We start from the raw sequence: 16,958 nt of genomic DNA on the forward strand, positions 1-16,958 counted from the left end.
AATACATTCATACATTTTTTTCCCTTCTGTTTTCTGGAAGATAACGAGATAATTTTCTTGTGATCTCAAATGATCTCATGCAAAATCCCAAATTAAAATATAATTACCTAAAATTTGCATTTACTTACGTACAGTACTTATGAGTGAATGTGTTTTTTTTTTACATCCCACCACTGCGTTTACCTCAGGATTTAAACGTCTCCCTTTTTGCACTTCTTTGTTTTCTTCTTTTTCTTTTTTGTTATTTTATTCTATTTACCATTACTTTCAGACGATAAAGCACTTGGGTGCTTTTATTATTATAAAAAAAAAGCTCCTAAAAGTAAAAATAAAAATAAAATAATAATAATATTTTTCCGCTATCACGTGACCTCTGTTTCCGGTGGAACCGGAAGTTGTCGGTGGTGTTTTGAATGTAACTGACGTGCGTGTCGCGTCGCGGAATCACAAAGTTCGTAAATGTGGTGAGTAAACGTTGTTTTAAACGTCAGATTGCGAATATTTCAACTGCTGACAGTTGATCGACGTCTCTAAATGACGCTCGAGTGTCACCGGAACAAACACTTTTGTAGGAGCGGCAGTTAAAAGGTTAAAGAGTAACTCGGCTAGCTAGCTCTGTTAGCCGGCTAGCATCTTAAGCTAACCGTACATTCGCCGAAACAGCTGCTAATGCTAACGTTAGCAGCTCGTGCTAACGGCAGCGGCTGTCGGTGGATGTCAGGTGTTAGTGGTGGTTTAGTTTAGTTACAGGTAATTTGTTTTTAACGTAACGACTGGAGTTTTAACCGTGCTCGGTAGTTTCTGTTAGCTGTTAGCCGCTAGCTGCTCCCCGGGCCTCTGCTGCCTTTTAACAGGTCGGTTCATTTATTCATTTATTCATTTATAGAAAGTCAAAGTGTCACTGAGCCAAAATATTTCGACAAACACAGCACCGGAAGAAGTGTTCAGATCTGTTACTGGAGTAAAACACTAACACCACACTGTGACTACACTACAAGCTAAATCACTGCATTCAAACCCTCATTAACGCAGTAATGTGTTACTATTAACTCACGTGGTGTCTTAACTGTTTATATGTTCTGCTCGTCCTAAGGGTTAATAATGACCCGCCTTCTCTAATCCCCTAAAATAAAGCAGCTTGATTGAACCCAAATTTATTTAACCTGAAGAGACAACCAGTTCATCATAAACTGTCATATTTAAGAGACGACATTTAATCGGTGAAATCCACTCGTTTTTATTACAACACACTTGTCATAAGAGTTTGATTTACTTAAGTAGATGTTTATAATTATTATAATTACTGTTAAAGGTACTGCATAGGAGTAAACACATTTTTTAGCAAGATATATTACCTGTGTTGCCTAAGAAAATAGAAGAAATGTGCAGAAAGTCGTTTTAAATGCATTTTAATATAGGGAAACTAACAGTGTCAGCAGTTTGTGTGCATGGACTTTGCAGATGTATTTCTGTGTGTGTGTATGTGTGTGTGTGTGTTTGTGTGGTTGTGTGGTTGTGGTATGTAAATGTTTTAGTAAGTGCCAGGTCAAAAATGACCCCTTAAGACAAGATTTTTACCTTGTTGGCGACAGCTTTAATGGAAATGTGAACAGAGTGTCACTTTTTCTCATTTTAGGGTCATTCTAGCAAAGGTTATCAAATTTCAAGTTGGAAAAAAGATCGGTTAAGGGGTTTTCTATGCTTTAAAACATTGTGGTGGCTCTTTTTCGACCCTCGAACTCAAGAGTTCAAAAGCAACATTTATTGTGCCCTAAAATGTTCCCTGTCAGTGTTTAACTATTATATTTGATGTTTTTTTAAATTTATATTACTGTGGAATTCATGTGTATTTTGTATTTAATGACAAAAATTGTAGCTGGAAGAAACATATCTCTGATCAGTTTGTTCAACAATTTGAACCAATGTTAAAATGGTCAGCGAGGACACTGATGGAAAAAATCATAGATAGCTTTATGTACTTTATTGATCCATTTTTTTGTGAAGTTCTTTCGTTACAGCAGCAGGTTGTAAAGGCATCGCACAGGAGAAAAAACGCAAAATAAACATTCTGTAAGAAAAATGTTTATATCTATAGAATATACAGTGTGCACCAAAATAAAACTATTAAACTACTAAAAATACTAAAATGTTAAATATATTTATAGGATAAAAAAATATTAGTGTATATTAATGGAAAAGTGGGCAAATTTATTGAAGGTTTAGTTTAAAGAAAATATAATTTATGTATTAACACTTTGATACTTGATTGGCTTGATTTCGTTCAAAACATGGAAAAAGCCCATGAGCAACTTCAGAAGAAATGAAATTAAAAAAACAGCACAAAATTAGTTTTTATAATAAAAGTACAAGAAAAGTACCTGAAAATAAGCACAAAAAGAAAAGCTAAAAACAAAGCCAAGAATATTCTCAAAAAATACTAATAAAGGAGAGCAAAACAGTTCTAAAAAACTAATAAATCTATAACATAATTTCTAAATTCAGAGTTAGAAGTATTATAAATTTTACCCCTAGCTTCTTAGCTAGGGGTAAAATTAGTAATTAGTAATTAGTAATTTACAAAATGTACTAATTTTATGCTATTTGCAGGATATTTCCTGCCAAGTCGCCAACTTTTTCTTGTGTTTTTGAAGGACATCAACCAGTTGGTTAAAAAAGAAGTCCTTTTCTGCTTCCAGAGCGTCTCCCTGTCTTTGTTTGAGTTGGCTGGTTGATCAGAGAGCGATGGCCGGTCCAGAGCTCCTGCTGGACTCCAGCATTCGGATGTGGGTGGTCCTGCCCATCGTCTTCATCACCTTCTTCGTCGGGATCATTCGTCATTACGTCACCCAACTGCTCCACAACGACAAAAAGGTCGACCTGGAGCAGGTGTCTGACAGGTGAGCTCAAGTTTAGATTTTAATGTTTGTGGTGATGAAACAGAATGAGCTCAGTGTTTTGGGAAAATAAAAGTTAACCCGCAGGGACTGTTTGGCACATTCAAAGCACTTTTCATTTTTCATTTTTTGATAATTTTGGTTGCGTTCATGCATATGGCATACATTTTGTGTATTTGAGTGTAATCAGTGAATTTCCAGCTCAGCTCCTACAATAAGTCTAAAATACACTGTGGAAACTAAATAGTTACATTCAGACTGTTCAGGTCCAAAAATGCTCCATTGAAACCCATTCAAACTGACATTTTTGATCCCACAGCCATCAGAGCAGAAAAACAGGACTTGTATTATTTCTGGGTGTCATTCTGGGCTTTTGACTCTGAATTTGTCATTTTGACTATTTTCCACCTGATGAGGTCATTTTGACCATATTTGGCATATGGAGGAAATACATGCTATTTCCACTAGGTGACCTGTCACAGTCAATGTAGCTGCTGATCACTGACATATCCCAGACTGTCAGCAGCTACACTCACACACTGACATATCCCAGACTGTCAGCAGCTACACTCACACACTGACATATCCCAGACTGTCAGCAGCTACACTCACACACTGACATATCCCAGACTGTCAGCAGCTACACTCACACACTGACATATCCCAGACTGTCAGCAGCTACACTCACACACTGACATATCCCAGACTGTCAGCAGCTACACTCACACACTGACATATCCCAGACTGTCAGCAGCTACACTCACACGCTGAGCACGGAGGAGACTCAACATCATTCATTTATGTTTTTGTTTTTCTATCTAAAAACATAGTGGCATCATGACAGAAACCTGGCATTTAAAGTGTTAAATTCTGAAAATGAATGAATATTTGATATTCATAATTAGGACTGATGTTGGTTAAAAAATAAATTCAATGAAAGTAGAAAATCATGTTAATGTAGAATATTTTTAATGCCTGATTTATTTATATTTAGTGTGCAGAGCAGTATGAGTGTGAGTATTTGACATTGCACAAAAATAATAATTTGTAAAAAATAAAAAAAATGTTAATTACAGACACATCCCAGTTTGTGATCATCAAAAACCTCAAATCTACTCAGCATGTAGTTTATTGAAAATAATTGAATTATTATTATTATTTTTTGATTTTTCTGAAAACATAGTGGCATCATGAGAAAAACTGACATTTAAAAGGGTTAAATTCTGAAAATTTATGGATATTTGATATTTAATATTAGGACATTTTCTGTGCAGAGGTATGAGTGTGTGTAATATTAAAGCGCACCGTAAAGGGTTAATGTTGGTTTTTCTGTTCAGCCAGGTGCTCCTGCGCAGCCGCATCCTCAGAGAGAATGGAAAGTACATTCCTCGACAGGTGAGCGCTCACACGCTCGGGGAATAACGGTTTGGGAATACACTATCATTTTACAGTGAGTTCATGTGATTACCAGCAGTTTAGGGAATACAAGAAAACAATACGAATAGTTTTCTAAATTATACAAGATTGACTGAAACATATTAAAAATGTATCTTAGACATTTGAATGAAATCCTGAGGGACAGTGGACATGTCTCTGTCTCTGTCTCTGTCTCTGTCCCTGTCTCTGTTTAAAGTGAAAAGCTCTGAGCTGTTGTGTGTCAACATGTTTTCAGTCTTTCGCGATGAGGAAACATTACTTCAACAACGCAGAGACCGGTTTCTTCAAGAAGGTCAAGAGGAAGGTCGTCCCCAAGAACCCCATGACAGGTGTGTGTGTGTGTGTGTGTGTGTGTGTGTGTGTGTGTGTGTGTGTGTGTGTGTGTGTGTGTGTGTTTAAAATGACACATTCAGTTCTTACACTTTTTTGACAGGAAAAAGATGCATCAGGCTTTACTGCGAACATCGAGTATGAATCGTCACGTCATTTTAACCGTCTGCTAACATTAACGCTAACATCCAACTGTTGACCGAAAGTTTTAATGAAAACAATATTTTTCAAAATGTTATTCTAGAAGAACTTTATTTAACATCCTTATAACCATTTGATTTAATGTTATTATGACGGTCGTGTGTTCAGCAGATATTACAGGTTAAAGTTACGTAGTTTAACCGGAGCTGTGTGTTTCAGACAGCAGCATGCTGACAGACATGATGAAGGGAAACTTGACCAACGTCCTGCCCATGATTGTGATCGGTGGATGGATCAACTGGGCTTTCTCTGGATTCGTCATAAGTGAGTTCATAAACACCATCATACGGGGCGGTGATACGGCGAAAAATGGTCAGATTGGTCGATATCAATAATTAGCCTTAAAAATAGTCAAATGAGTGAAACCACACCATTTATTAAAGTTTAAACTAAAGTTAGTTACGGTCAGAATATGACAAACATTTCTCACACAGATTTAAAACAGTTTTTTATTGAAATAAGGTCAATAATTAATAAACAGACACACTGTAATAAAAATATTAATAGCAGTTATGATCAGCAGAATATCAATTAATTTGTATATTTTGGTTTAAAACATTTTCTGAGAGTTTTAGCTGACTGTCATCAGAAAAAAATGTATATATTGAATTATTTTGTTCCTAGCAGCTTTCATTAACTTATAGTAGTTGCATATTTTAGTATATTTATTTATTAGCTGCAGTAAATAAGCAAACGTTTAGCTGTAAAGCAGCCAGGCGAGAATACTGACACTGAGTTGCCGACTTGATGTCATAAATAAATGATAAAAATCGAACGCACAGATTGCATAAAAAGATGGAAAACAGAGTAAAACCCGTCGACATTATAAAAAAAAAATAAGCATAAAAATAGTTAAGATGCTTAAAATGAAGCCGGCTGTTTGTTTTTTGTTGTTTCTGATGTGTTTGTTGTTTTTCATTCAGCCAAAGTGCCGTTTCCTCTGACTCTGCGGTTCAAGCCCATGTTACAGCGAGGCATCGACCTGCTGTCCCTGGACGCCTCCTGGTGCGCATGCACACGCACACACACACACACACACACACATGCGCACACGCACACACACACACACATGCGCACACGCACACGCACACACGCACACACACGCACGCACACACACGCGCGCGCGCACACACACACACGCTTATATGTATGTATTTTTCTGTATTTCTTTAATAACGGTGTGTTTTTCTCGCCGTCTCTCGCCATCTCTCGCCGTCTCTCGTCGTCTCTCGTCTGCAGGGTGAGCTCGGCCTCCTGGTACTTCCTGAACGTGTTTGGGCTGAGGAGCATGTACAGCCTCATCCTGGGACAGGACAACGGTGAGTCTCTGACTGTCTCTGTTTGCTTTGACCTTTTTTTTAAAGTAGAAAACGCAGAGCTGCTTTAAATTCGAGCTGATATTTAACACACATAAGACCAAAATAATCAATAATCATTCATTAACTGTTGCTGTGCAGATTTTTAAATTTGAGTTTATGAACAAATAAAAGCTCGTGTTGCATTTGTTTGTTTTATATTTCTAAAATGTTTGTAGGTTCGTTTTTTAACAGCATAAACGTTATTTCGGAAACACGTTGTGTAATTCTCTGATGTAATTCTTTGGCCCTGAAAGTTAAAGCTCCTAAAACGTTGTTGATGTAAAAAGTCGTTGTGTTTGATTAAATTTAGTAAAACTGTGTTTTCTCTCAGCTGCCGACCAGTCGCGGGTCATGCAGGACCAGATGACGGGCGCTGCCATGGCGATGCCCCCCGACCCCAACAAGGCCTTTAAGGTGAAACATTAAAGTCAGAAAAAACGATGAAAACTTTGATCACGAAAAACATCCGAGTGTAAATGATGACTTTCCTCTGACACGTTCGATCCTGGTCGTCTCATCAGTTAACCCTCCGAAACCTGAGCAAAAGCTTGATTTCTTTCAACAAAAAAAACATGGGAAAAGGCAGTCAGCAAGAAACGAGCTGCAGATCAGCGAGAAATTAGGGAAAAAGTGCAGATTTTTTTTCTGGAAATTAACAAAAAATAAAAAAAAATGAAAGGAATTAAAAAAGTATAGAATAATTAATAGTTATTAATAATAATATTTTTCCCTATCTTGTTCTTTAAATCATATTTTAAAAACAGTAATTTTGCCAAACTGCTCATTGCCTTTTTCTCATGTTTTCAAACAGCCGTTAACTTCATGAATCTGTATTTAAGGCCTTTAATGGTATTAAAATGCAATATTAAAAATGCCAAGACATTGGAAGAGGGATAATCAAAATCACTGTTTTCTGATGTTGGATCTTAAAATCCTAAAATAATTGGTAATAATTTAAATTTACCATCAGGCAGATCAGGAAAGAGGAGCCAGCAGCACTCATGTACAAGCTTTTTTTTTTTTTTTTTTTTTGTAAAAAAAGGAAACTTAAATGATAGAATAATAACAATAATATATTGATTATTTTCAACATGTTAAGTTTTTAGAAAAAAATCAGCATTTGTTGAAAAATAATTCAACATTTTAAACTTGAACAAAAAGTCCTGTTTTATTTTGAGACAAACATTCGGGCAAATTTGTCCCCTTTCATATCTGTTCACGTATTTTTTTCTTCGATTTGGGTTTTTGTAAAATGAGTCCTAAATTCCATTCTGAAATCCATTAAAAAGTCTTAAAGTCTTAAATCTAACGTAATTTAATCATTAATAATAAACATGAATGGGAAAGCTGATTTCACGGGTTTAAATACCTGTGAAAGGCGTCGGAGCGTCGTCTCCATGCAGCTTTCAAAGGGTTAATTAAGGTTCATCTCACACCAAAACAGTCCGATTAAATCTCAAGGTCACGCTGAATCCACTTCACTTTGAGACGTTTCCTCACAGACGCACACAGCTCACGTCTGCCCCGTCTGTCTGTCTGTCTGTCTGTCTGTCTGTCTGTTTGTTTGTTTGTTTGTTTGTCTGTCTGTCTGTCTGTCTGTCTGTCTGTCTGTCTGTTTGTTTGTTTGTTTGTGTCAGAGTGAGTGGGAGGCGCTGGAGATCGTGGAACACAAGTGGGCGTTGGAGAACGTGGAGGACGAGCTGATGTCCAGAGATCTGAACTTTGGGAACTTCTTCAGTCAGGACATCAAGTCCACCACGTTTTAGAGCGACGAGGACCTGCGAGCTCCGAAACGTCTCTGACAGGTTCGAAATCTCTCATCATCATACAATCTGTGTGAGTTTATATATATATATATATATATATATATATATATAAACATATATATATATATATATATATATATATATATATATATAAACATAAACTACATGGACAGAAGTATCGGGCCTCACCTCGTCATCGTTGAGTTCAGGTGTTTCACATCTGGATCAAACGGCAAAAACTTCCTCAGACTCGACCGAAATCTTGCAGAAATCCTTCAGAGGAGAGGAAGCTGTGGATTTCAAATGTGACGCCACAAAAGCTCCTGTAGGTGTAATGTGTGAGTGGCCCAATACTTTTGTCCATAAATATACGTACATTTATAAATATAAATTACATACATGATAAAACTTTTGGTAAACTTTACTCGTGTTGATTATTGTGTGAAAACTAAACAGTAACCTTTTTTTCAGTCTCTCATCATCAGTTATGTTTGTTGTATAAAACGTTGGTGGTTCGTTTCATTAAACACAACAAAAATCAAAGACTTTTAAACATTTTAATATTACAAATTCCTTGACTTGTCCAGGTTTTTCCAGGATCATGGAAACCCTGCTGAAATTTCAGCTAATTGCTCACTCGTGATTGTTAGGAATAAATTAAGCTAAAGTTTTTAATCAAACACTAATAATAATAATAATAATTTTTAAAAAAAGCAGCTTTTAAAATAGCCGACACGTCTCGTCTTCATTTGAAGCTCAGTTTTCCGGAACGTTCGTGTGTCGAATTTCATAATGAACCTGAATTTACTTCTTTTTTGGTGAAATAATAGAAATGAATTGTTGTTCTGATATTTCCTGTTTTTTATGTCTCCGGTTTTCCAGGACAGAGATCCTCTGAGGCGCGGAGCAGACGAGTCCTCCGACGGTTCCCGGATGATCCGGATCACAGCGTTGTTTCAGGAAACCAGCAGCTTCTGCACCAGGACGAACCCTCTCAGGAAGACGTTTCTCTTCGGCGCCGCGCAGAAATCAGACGTTTAAAGACGTTTAAAGACGTTTTGGGAGCTTGAAGCGGCGGCAGGTGTTGATGTTTTCACCCTGCGGGACACTTTGCATGAACGTTTCTGACCGCGCGGCCGTCAGCCGAGGCTCTGATCCAGAGTGACTGGAAGTGAGTGCAGCAGTTTAATAAAGGTGCCAACACAACTAACCGGATTTCCTCCGTCTGTTTTGTTCAGCAGTCGACACTCAGGTTTACCGTCCCGTCATAACGCGCTGCTTTTCCCATGAAGCCGGTAAGCAGATTTTATTCTGAGGTGTTGGGAAACGCACGTGTTACCTTCCTGCACAAACTGGTTGAAAACTTTGCGGCAAAACGAAATCTTTAAAAGTTGAGCAGAGTTTTGAGTTTCTTTGAAAAACGTAGAGAAAGCGATTTGCAATTTACCGAGACATGGCGTAAAAATGAGCAAGAAATTAGTAAAAGTTTAAGAAAGTTATCTGAAAATAGGAGAAGAAAAAAGTAGAGAACAAACAATAAAAACAGTGTTTTTCTTTTTTTTAAACAACAAAAGTGTAATAACTCGCTGTCATCGTGATAATAATCGTCCTTTTATTCATATCAAAAGATTGAAAGTACAATAAAATATTTTCATCTGATATTTGACAGGAAGACCAAAGAAAGAAATCAGCCCAAAGTTTCCCTCCTGCTCCACCCAGGAATGTTAATAATAATAATAATAATAATAATAATACATTTCTTACAATACAAAAATACTGTACACAGAGCCGGTTTAAAAAGCTGTGAGAGCTCGCTTTGACCTCACAGAGAAAACTTCGCCTGCGTCCGTCATTCTGTCAAATAAATTCAAGCCTGGATACAAATTTCATCTATAAATATGAAAAATAAGCATCTCAATGTCCTGCACCAGTCGGATCAAAAGTTCAAATCATCGAAACAAAAACTGTAGTCGTGACAGCTGGAATTATTCCTTTAAAAAAATAAATACCAGAAGAAAACAACCAAAATATACAAACAAAGATATATTTCTCGTCCCTGGCAGCTTTGTTCAATGTTAAATTAAATTTCTCTGCTATAAACACACTCCTGTGATTACCCACAATCCCCTCCACGCTGCGCCACTTAAAATAAAATAAAAAAATTGCTAAAAGTTGGATCAGTTGAATATTTTGTCTGCAGACAGTTAAAGTTAATTTAAATGATAAAACAACTCATTTATTTTGAGATTTTATTGCTTTTTTTCGTCGATGTTAAAAACTGAATCTTTGATCACAGAATGAACGAATTTCACTGTTTACAAGTTTTCAGACTTTTTGTCAGAAATAATGAAAATAAAAAAAACTATCGAAATATAACTGCAGTCCTTTTAGCTTTTTATCATCAAATGAATCCTCATCATATGGACCCTGGTGCAGCGCCTGAATAATTATTCATTTTTACTGTTTTATTATAATCAGTTTGAAAAAGTATCAATTACAAACTAATAAATTACTTTTGTTTTGCATTTAAATATTTTGAATTGGATTTAAATGATCGATTATAGAACTCAAGAGCAGTATTTTCTTATTTTGCTTTTTAACGATGAATTAATTATTTAAATGTAATTTAATTTAAAATAATTTAATTTATAGCAGAATAGAATAAAACATTTTTCAAAGGCCTTAAGCAGACGTGTAAGTAACTGACATACTGAGCGCTGCCTTTAAATTAAAGATATAATTCAGTGGAAAGTGTCAATATTAAAGCAAATAAACTGAGATGGAATATAAATAATGTTAAATCTTAAAATCTATTCACAAGACATTTTTAGGATTGCAAATGAAATTTTAATTATTGATCATTTAAAAACATAGGACATAAAATTATTACTTGTTCAAGTGAAATTGTCAGTGAAAAGTGAAATTTCTTTAAATGTATATTTCTACTTTGAGTCATTTAAAAAAATAACTGAAATGATATTTTTTATTTAAATCTCCTGAACTGAAGAGCAGTATTTTTTAAAATCTTGTCTTTAAATGAATAAATCATTTAATTTTAAAACAAGTCATGTGAGCAAAGTGCCACTTAACAATTAAATTATAATAAATAACATTATTATAATTTAAATTAATATTAAAGCAGCACACTGCTAACAAATCTCAGTGAGCGCCGCCTTTAATTAAAGATATCACAAGTGGAAATATTAAAAAGTCGAGTAAATTCATACTTGAAATTGTAATTAATAATTCGTCGTTTAAAGGGAGAAAATTTATTTGGCAAATCAAATGTTTTTTTTTTACATCTCTCCTTTAAGTAGAGATTTTAAATGACAAATATATATTTAAGTCGTGTAAACAATGTGCCACCTAATAACGAAATGAATTACTGTAAATTACATTATTATAATGAAACAAAATTAATTTTAAAGCAGCACACTGCGAGCACGTCTCACTGCGCGCCGCCCGGAGACATTTTCTAAAAAGCGTCTTCACATCTTTAGTATTCCATTTTAATGTGGATTTCAGGTGAAATGAGTTTATTTAAAGACAGAATAAGGACATAAAATTATTCATTAAAAGTGAAAGATCTCTTTATTTCTCTAGTTTGAGTCGTGTAATGCGTCATTAATATGCAGGATAATAAATCAGGTTATAGTAAAAATCAATAATTATTCTGCACGCTCGCTCCAGACTTCAGGAAACAGACGTCACTTCAAACGGGAATATTTAACGTCGAGTTTCGGCTCAAATTAACGGTCTAAAAGTGAGATCACCTTCAAACTACCTGAGAAACACGCGGCCACGTTATCCTCCGAGCACACGGCGACTTTTCGAGAGAAGAGAAGCAGCCGAGCTGTTTTTAGGATTTGGGGGAAAGAAATAATCAGAGAAAGTTCAAGTGTCGTTAAAAATAAGATAAAAACTAAACGGAAAAAAAAGGCCCGATGTTCTGATGAAAAACAAAAATTACCGTAAAGTGGAATTTAACTAAATCTTGAGAGTTCATTTATTCCGTTTCCATGGAGACGTAGGAGGAGGCGGCGGCCGCGGCGGCACCGCCCAGCTCTGCATCATCGTCTTTGCAGGAAGTGATGTCGTTGGCGGGCTGGGTGGAGGAGGCGGGGCTTGCGTTGGGGGCGGGCAGAGTGGGTTTTCTGATCTTGTCTTGTCGGTGGTAGAACAAGACGTAGGCAGCGTTGGTCTGCGAGACGAGAGAGACGACGTTTAATGTCGTTAAAATAATATCACATTAATCAGGCGTGTTGGAGATTGTTGATTGTTGTTTCGTTACAAACTACAGACGGCAGAAATAAATTATTATTGCATGAAATGTACCAAAAATACAAAATAATGGATTGATAAAACCTGATATAATTTGATATTACTGTTTAAATTTACTTTCCTATTAATTTATTTTTCTATATTTATTCATTTTTAAATGAAAAAATAAATAGACGAAAATGTAAATCAGCACACTATTAAATATACAAAAAATATTAAAATTAATATAGACATTAGCTGATTGGATTCTTTGGTATTTGATTCCCTAATTTCTTAACTTTCCTGGTTAATTTTCCCTTTAATTAATTATTTTTTAATTGTACTTCTTTTTTTAATTCTAAAAGAAAAAAGTACTTGATAATCAAGCATGCCGTTAACTGAACCAAAAATATTTAACGATTTATGTACGCAGTCATTTTTTGATAAAATCTGATGAATAGATATTTCTGTTTTTGTATTATTTTCATATTTATACCCTTATTAATTTAATTTCTCATTATATTTATTTTAATTATTTCTTAACGGTATCTATCTAATTTGAATTGATTTAAATTAATATAAATTAATAACGCGAAGAAAGTAAAGGAATTAATACAAAGGAAAATAAATCTATAAGCAAATTAACACAGTCACATTTAATCAATTATTTAATTCCTTCATCTTTTTTAATGTCAATTTTTACTGAAACTGAAACTGTTATTATATATTACATTATACAGCACAGCGTACTTTCATCACATTCAGTGTTTAACATTTTATCGACTCTATTTTATCTCTGTCCCACTTTCAGAAAATAAATTAGTATATGTTGTAAATTATTCATACGGGCATCACTGACACTAATATGTTTTTCTGAAAAAAAAAAAAAAGAAACTAATTAACTAATTAACTAATTAATTTTATTTTTTCATTATTGCAGCGTTTGTCCTCCATAACTAACAAGTTTTAGGAAATAATGTTGACATAATATCAACATCAAAAAAAGTAAATTTGTCTTTGAGCGTCCGTCTCCACTCACCACGATCTGGTCCTCTCTGGCGTACGTCACCTTACTGTCGTCAAAGTAATACCACTGACCGTTGTCCTTGTTGCACGCGTAACTGGTGTCTGAGAACGCGCACGCACACACACACACACACACACACACACACACACACACACACACACACACACACACACACACACACACACACACACAGCACTGTGAGTGCACGGCGTAGTGAAAGTGAAACGTGATTCATCTGAGCTTAGAAAAAACAAAGAGACCTACAATGTCCGTCTCTCAGTCCTCCGTAGTGATTGGACACAGCGATGAGGTCGTAACGGCTCGGAGGCTCCCCATTGGACAGACTTTTCCTCAGGAGGCACCCTGAGAAATCCAGGTCTCTGCAACAACAACACACACACACACACACACACACACACAGAGTTTATTAGGACTGTGCGATATGACGAAATACTATAATCTGACAATAAAAGAAAGTATTGTTTCTACATGTTTTATTTCGTGTACGTCGTCTGATAACGTGTTGCATCCGTGCGCTTTAATTTATTTTTTATTAATGAAACCGATAACGGATTTTTGGAACCAATATGCATTTACAATGAAAAAAAATATTTGTCAATATTTGGAATATTACACAAAACTTAAAGCTTAAACGCTTTTAGCAAATATTTAATCAAAACTGAAACTTTCAGCATCAAATACAGCAAGTTCCTCTGCAACTTTATTAAAAATGTAAAAAATAAAAACAAAAGTTTTACAAAGTAAAAGTTCCTCCCACGCTGACGTTTTCTTTACACTTTTTAATGATCAGCAGTCATTAAAATACAGATACAGATAATCAGCAAATATTGGCCTCAATAATCAGCCAATAATCACCACAGGACTTCATTAACCTTCATGTTTGACTTTATTATAACACCATAACATTCAGCTTAATTATAACATGATAACATTAGTTTATTTAACGTCATTTTAGAATTAGCAGCCACTTTATTCGAGACTGAAGATCATTTCATAATTTATATTTTATCAGTTTACACCAAAAGAGATTTCAAAATACCGCGATAATATTTTAAAGCCGTATCGCCCAGCCCTGTGTGTGTGTGTGTGTGTGTGTGTGTGTGTGTGTGTGTGTGTGTGTGTGTGTGTGTGTGTGTGTGTGTGTGTGTGTGTGTGTGTGTGTGTGTGTACCTCAGGGGGAAGTCCACGATGCTGTCCAGCTTCTCTCTGGTGAACTTGGTGTAGGAGAACCTCTTGAGGTGGATGATGAGAACCTCCGGCAGAGACCAGAGGTCCAGTTTCTTTGTGGCCAACTGGTGCTTCTTACACACCGGACAGTACCTTACACACACACACACACACACACACACACACACATCAGATACCTCTCTCAGCTGTTCATCACGGCGTGTGTGTGTGTGTGTGTGTGTGTGTGTGTGTGTGTGTGTGCGTGTGTGTGTGTGTGTGTGTGTGTGTGTGTGTGTGTGTGTGTGTGTGTGTGTGTGTGTGTGCGTGTGTGTGTGTGTGTGTGTGTTACCATGGGTTCTCCTCCTCCAGCGTTTCCACGGTGGTGAACAGCTCGATGCACTCCTGCAGCTGCACCGTGGTCTGCTGCTGAGGGACCTCCATGCTGGCGTGTTTGACGTACTTCTACACGGGACGAGGAACGACACAGAAGACCGTAAATCACGTTTCCGTTCTCTCTAACCTCCAAACTACAATAACTTTATTTTCATGTACACAATTTCGGTGTTGAAAGATGCCTTCAAAGACACAAACTGTGACGTTTTTCTACGTTTTGTACGATGACTTTCTCCAGCATTCTGTCCTGACGTTTGTCTAACACACCACGCTGACTTTTTATTTACACACGATATATTATGACTGTATTTTTTCGATTTTTTCGACATATGATACTTTTTATTGACATGCTATTCTACACTGATTTTTTTCACCTGCTATACAATGACACTTTGTCTTTTTAAACATGATATGCTAGGACATTTTTTGAAGTGTCTTTTCGAAATGATGTGCGATGTTTTTTTTGGACACACTACTGTAGGACCTCTGTCTTACAGTAATGTGTCAGTACTACATGTAAAATTTGCCATTTCTCGCCATAGTATGCCCTTTACTGCGATTTTTTGGACATGTTAAATCCTCAGGTTTTTGATCTTTTTTTCAACATCCTATGCTATGGCGAATCTTGGCACACTATTTCATGTGGTTTAAAAAGGTTTTCAGCTGTTTTTGGGACATGTCATTTTTTGACATTTTTGCCATACTATAGCCTTGCTTTCTGGGTCAATTTTTCGACATGCCAAATTTTTTATTTTTCGGCCGTTTTTGCAACTTTCTGTGCTATGGCGTGTCTCAGCGCGCTGATTAAAGCTGTTTTGAACAGTTTTCAGCTGTTTTTGGGACATGTCATTTTTTGACATTTTTGCCATACTATAGCCTTGCTTTCTGGGTCAATTTTTCGACATGTCATATTTTGTTATTTTTTGGCCCTTTTTGCAACTTTCTATGCTATGGCGTGTCTAAGCACGCTATTTAAAGTTGTTTTAAGGTATTTTCAGTGATTTTTGGGACATGTCATTTTTTGACATTTTTGCCATACTATAGCCTTGCTTTTTGGGTCAATTTTTCGACATGCCATATTTTGTTATTTTTCGGCCGTTTTTGCAACTTTCTGTGCTATGGCGTGTCTCAGCGCGCGATTTAAAGTTGTTTTAAGGTATTTTCAGCTGTTTTTGGGACATGTCATTTTTTGACATTTTTGCCATACTATAGCCTTGCTTTCTGGGTCGTTTTTTCGACATGCCATATTTTGTTATTTTTTTGACGTTTTGCAACTTTCTGTGCTATGGCGTGCCTCAGCGCTATTTAAAGCTGATTTAAACAGTTTTCAGCTGTTTTTGGGACATGTCATCTTTTGACATTTTTGCCATACTATAGCCTTGCTTTTCTGGGTCGTTTTTTCGACATGCCATATTTTTTATTTTTCGGCCGTTTTTGCAACTTTCTATGCTATGGCATGTCTCAGCGTGAAATTTAAAGTTGTTTTAAGGTATTTTCAGCTGTTTTTGGGACATGTCATTTTTTGACATTTTTGCCATACTATAGCCTTGCTTTCTGGGTCAATTTTTCGACATGCCAAATTTTGTTATTTTTCGGCCGTTTTTGCAACTTTCTATGCTATGGCGTGTCTAAGCACGCTATTTAAAGCTGTTTTGAACAGTTTTCAGCTGTTTTTGGGACATGTCATTTTTTGACATTTTTGCCATACTATAGCCTTGCTTTCTGGGTCGTTTTTTCGACATGCCATATTTTGTTATTTTTCTGCCGTTTTTGCAACTTTCTGTGCTATGGCGTGTCTCAGCGCGTGATTTAAAGTTGTTTTAAGGTATTTTCAGCTGTTTTTGGGACATGTCATTTTTTGACCTTTTTGCCATAGTATAGCCTTGCTTTCTGGGTCAATTTTTCAACATGCCATATTTTGTTATTTTTGACCGTTTTGCAACTTTCTATGCTATGGCGTGTCTCAGCGTGAAATTTAAAGCTGTTTTAAAGGTATTTTCAGCTGTTTTTGGGACATGTCATTTATTGACATTTTTGCCATACTATAGCCTTGCTTTCTGGGTCGTTTTTACGACATGCCATATTTTGTTATTTTTTGGCCCTT

General features: G+C 36.0%; 2 protein-coding genes across 2 annotated transcripts in view; one reads left to right on the top strand and one right to left on the bottom strand.

Annotated features, from left to right (window-relative positions):
• The first annotated feature begins 350 nt into the window (after positions 1–350).
• Positions 351–9,196, top strand: LOC121947121 (ER membrane protein complex subunit 3). The gene is made up of 10 exons (XM_088081665.1): positions 351–464; positions 2,697–2,897; positions 4,232–4,289; positions 4,567–4,660; positions 5,022–5,126; positions 5,786–5,867; positions 6,102–6,181; positions 6,552–6,634; positions 7,858–8,025; positions 8,869–9,196. Exons 2-9 carry the CDS (start codon positions 2,743–2,745, stop codon positions 7,984–7,986), a joined length of 786 nt encoding a protein of 261 aa, XP_087937791.1. The 5' UTR covers positions 351–464; positions 2,697–2,742; the 3' UTR covers positions 7,987–8,025; positions 8,869–9,196.
• Positions 9,197–11,324: 2,128 nt separating this feature from the next.
• The window catches only part of usp11 (ubiquitin specific peptidase 11), a 40,805-nt gene continuing 35,171 nt past the window's right edge, over positions 11,325–16,958 (bottom strand). The window contains exons 17-21 of the mRNA XM_088081595.1: positions 14,811–14,923; positions 14,465–14,614; positions 13,538–13,653; positions 13,286–13,374; positions 11,325–12,187 (exon numbers count right to left, since the gene is read on the bottom strand). Coding sequence (XP_087937721.1) covers positions 11,993–12,187; positions 13,286–13,374; positions 13,538–13,653; positions 14,465–14,614; positions 14,811–14,923 — 663 coding nt within the window. The 3' untranslated portion in view covers positions 11,325–11,992. The remainder of the gene's footprint in view (positions 12,188–13,285; positions 13,375–13,537; positions 13,654–14,464; positions 14,615–14,810; positions 14,924–16,958) is intronic.

The sequence above is a fragment of the Plectropomus leopardus genome, chromosome 9 (assembly GCF_026936395.1).
Source record: "Plectropomus leopardus strain MGB_pleo_1.0 chromosome 9, ASM2693639v1, whole genome shotgun sequence".
Taxonomy (NCBI): Eukaryota; Metazoa; Chordata; class Actinopteri; order Perciformes; family Serranidae; genus Plectropomus; species Plectropomus leopardus.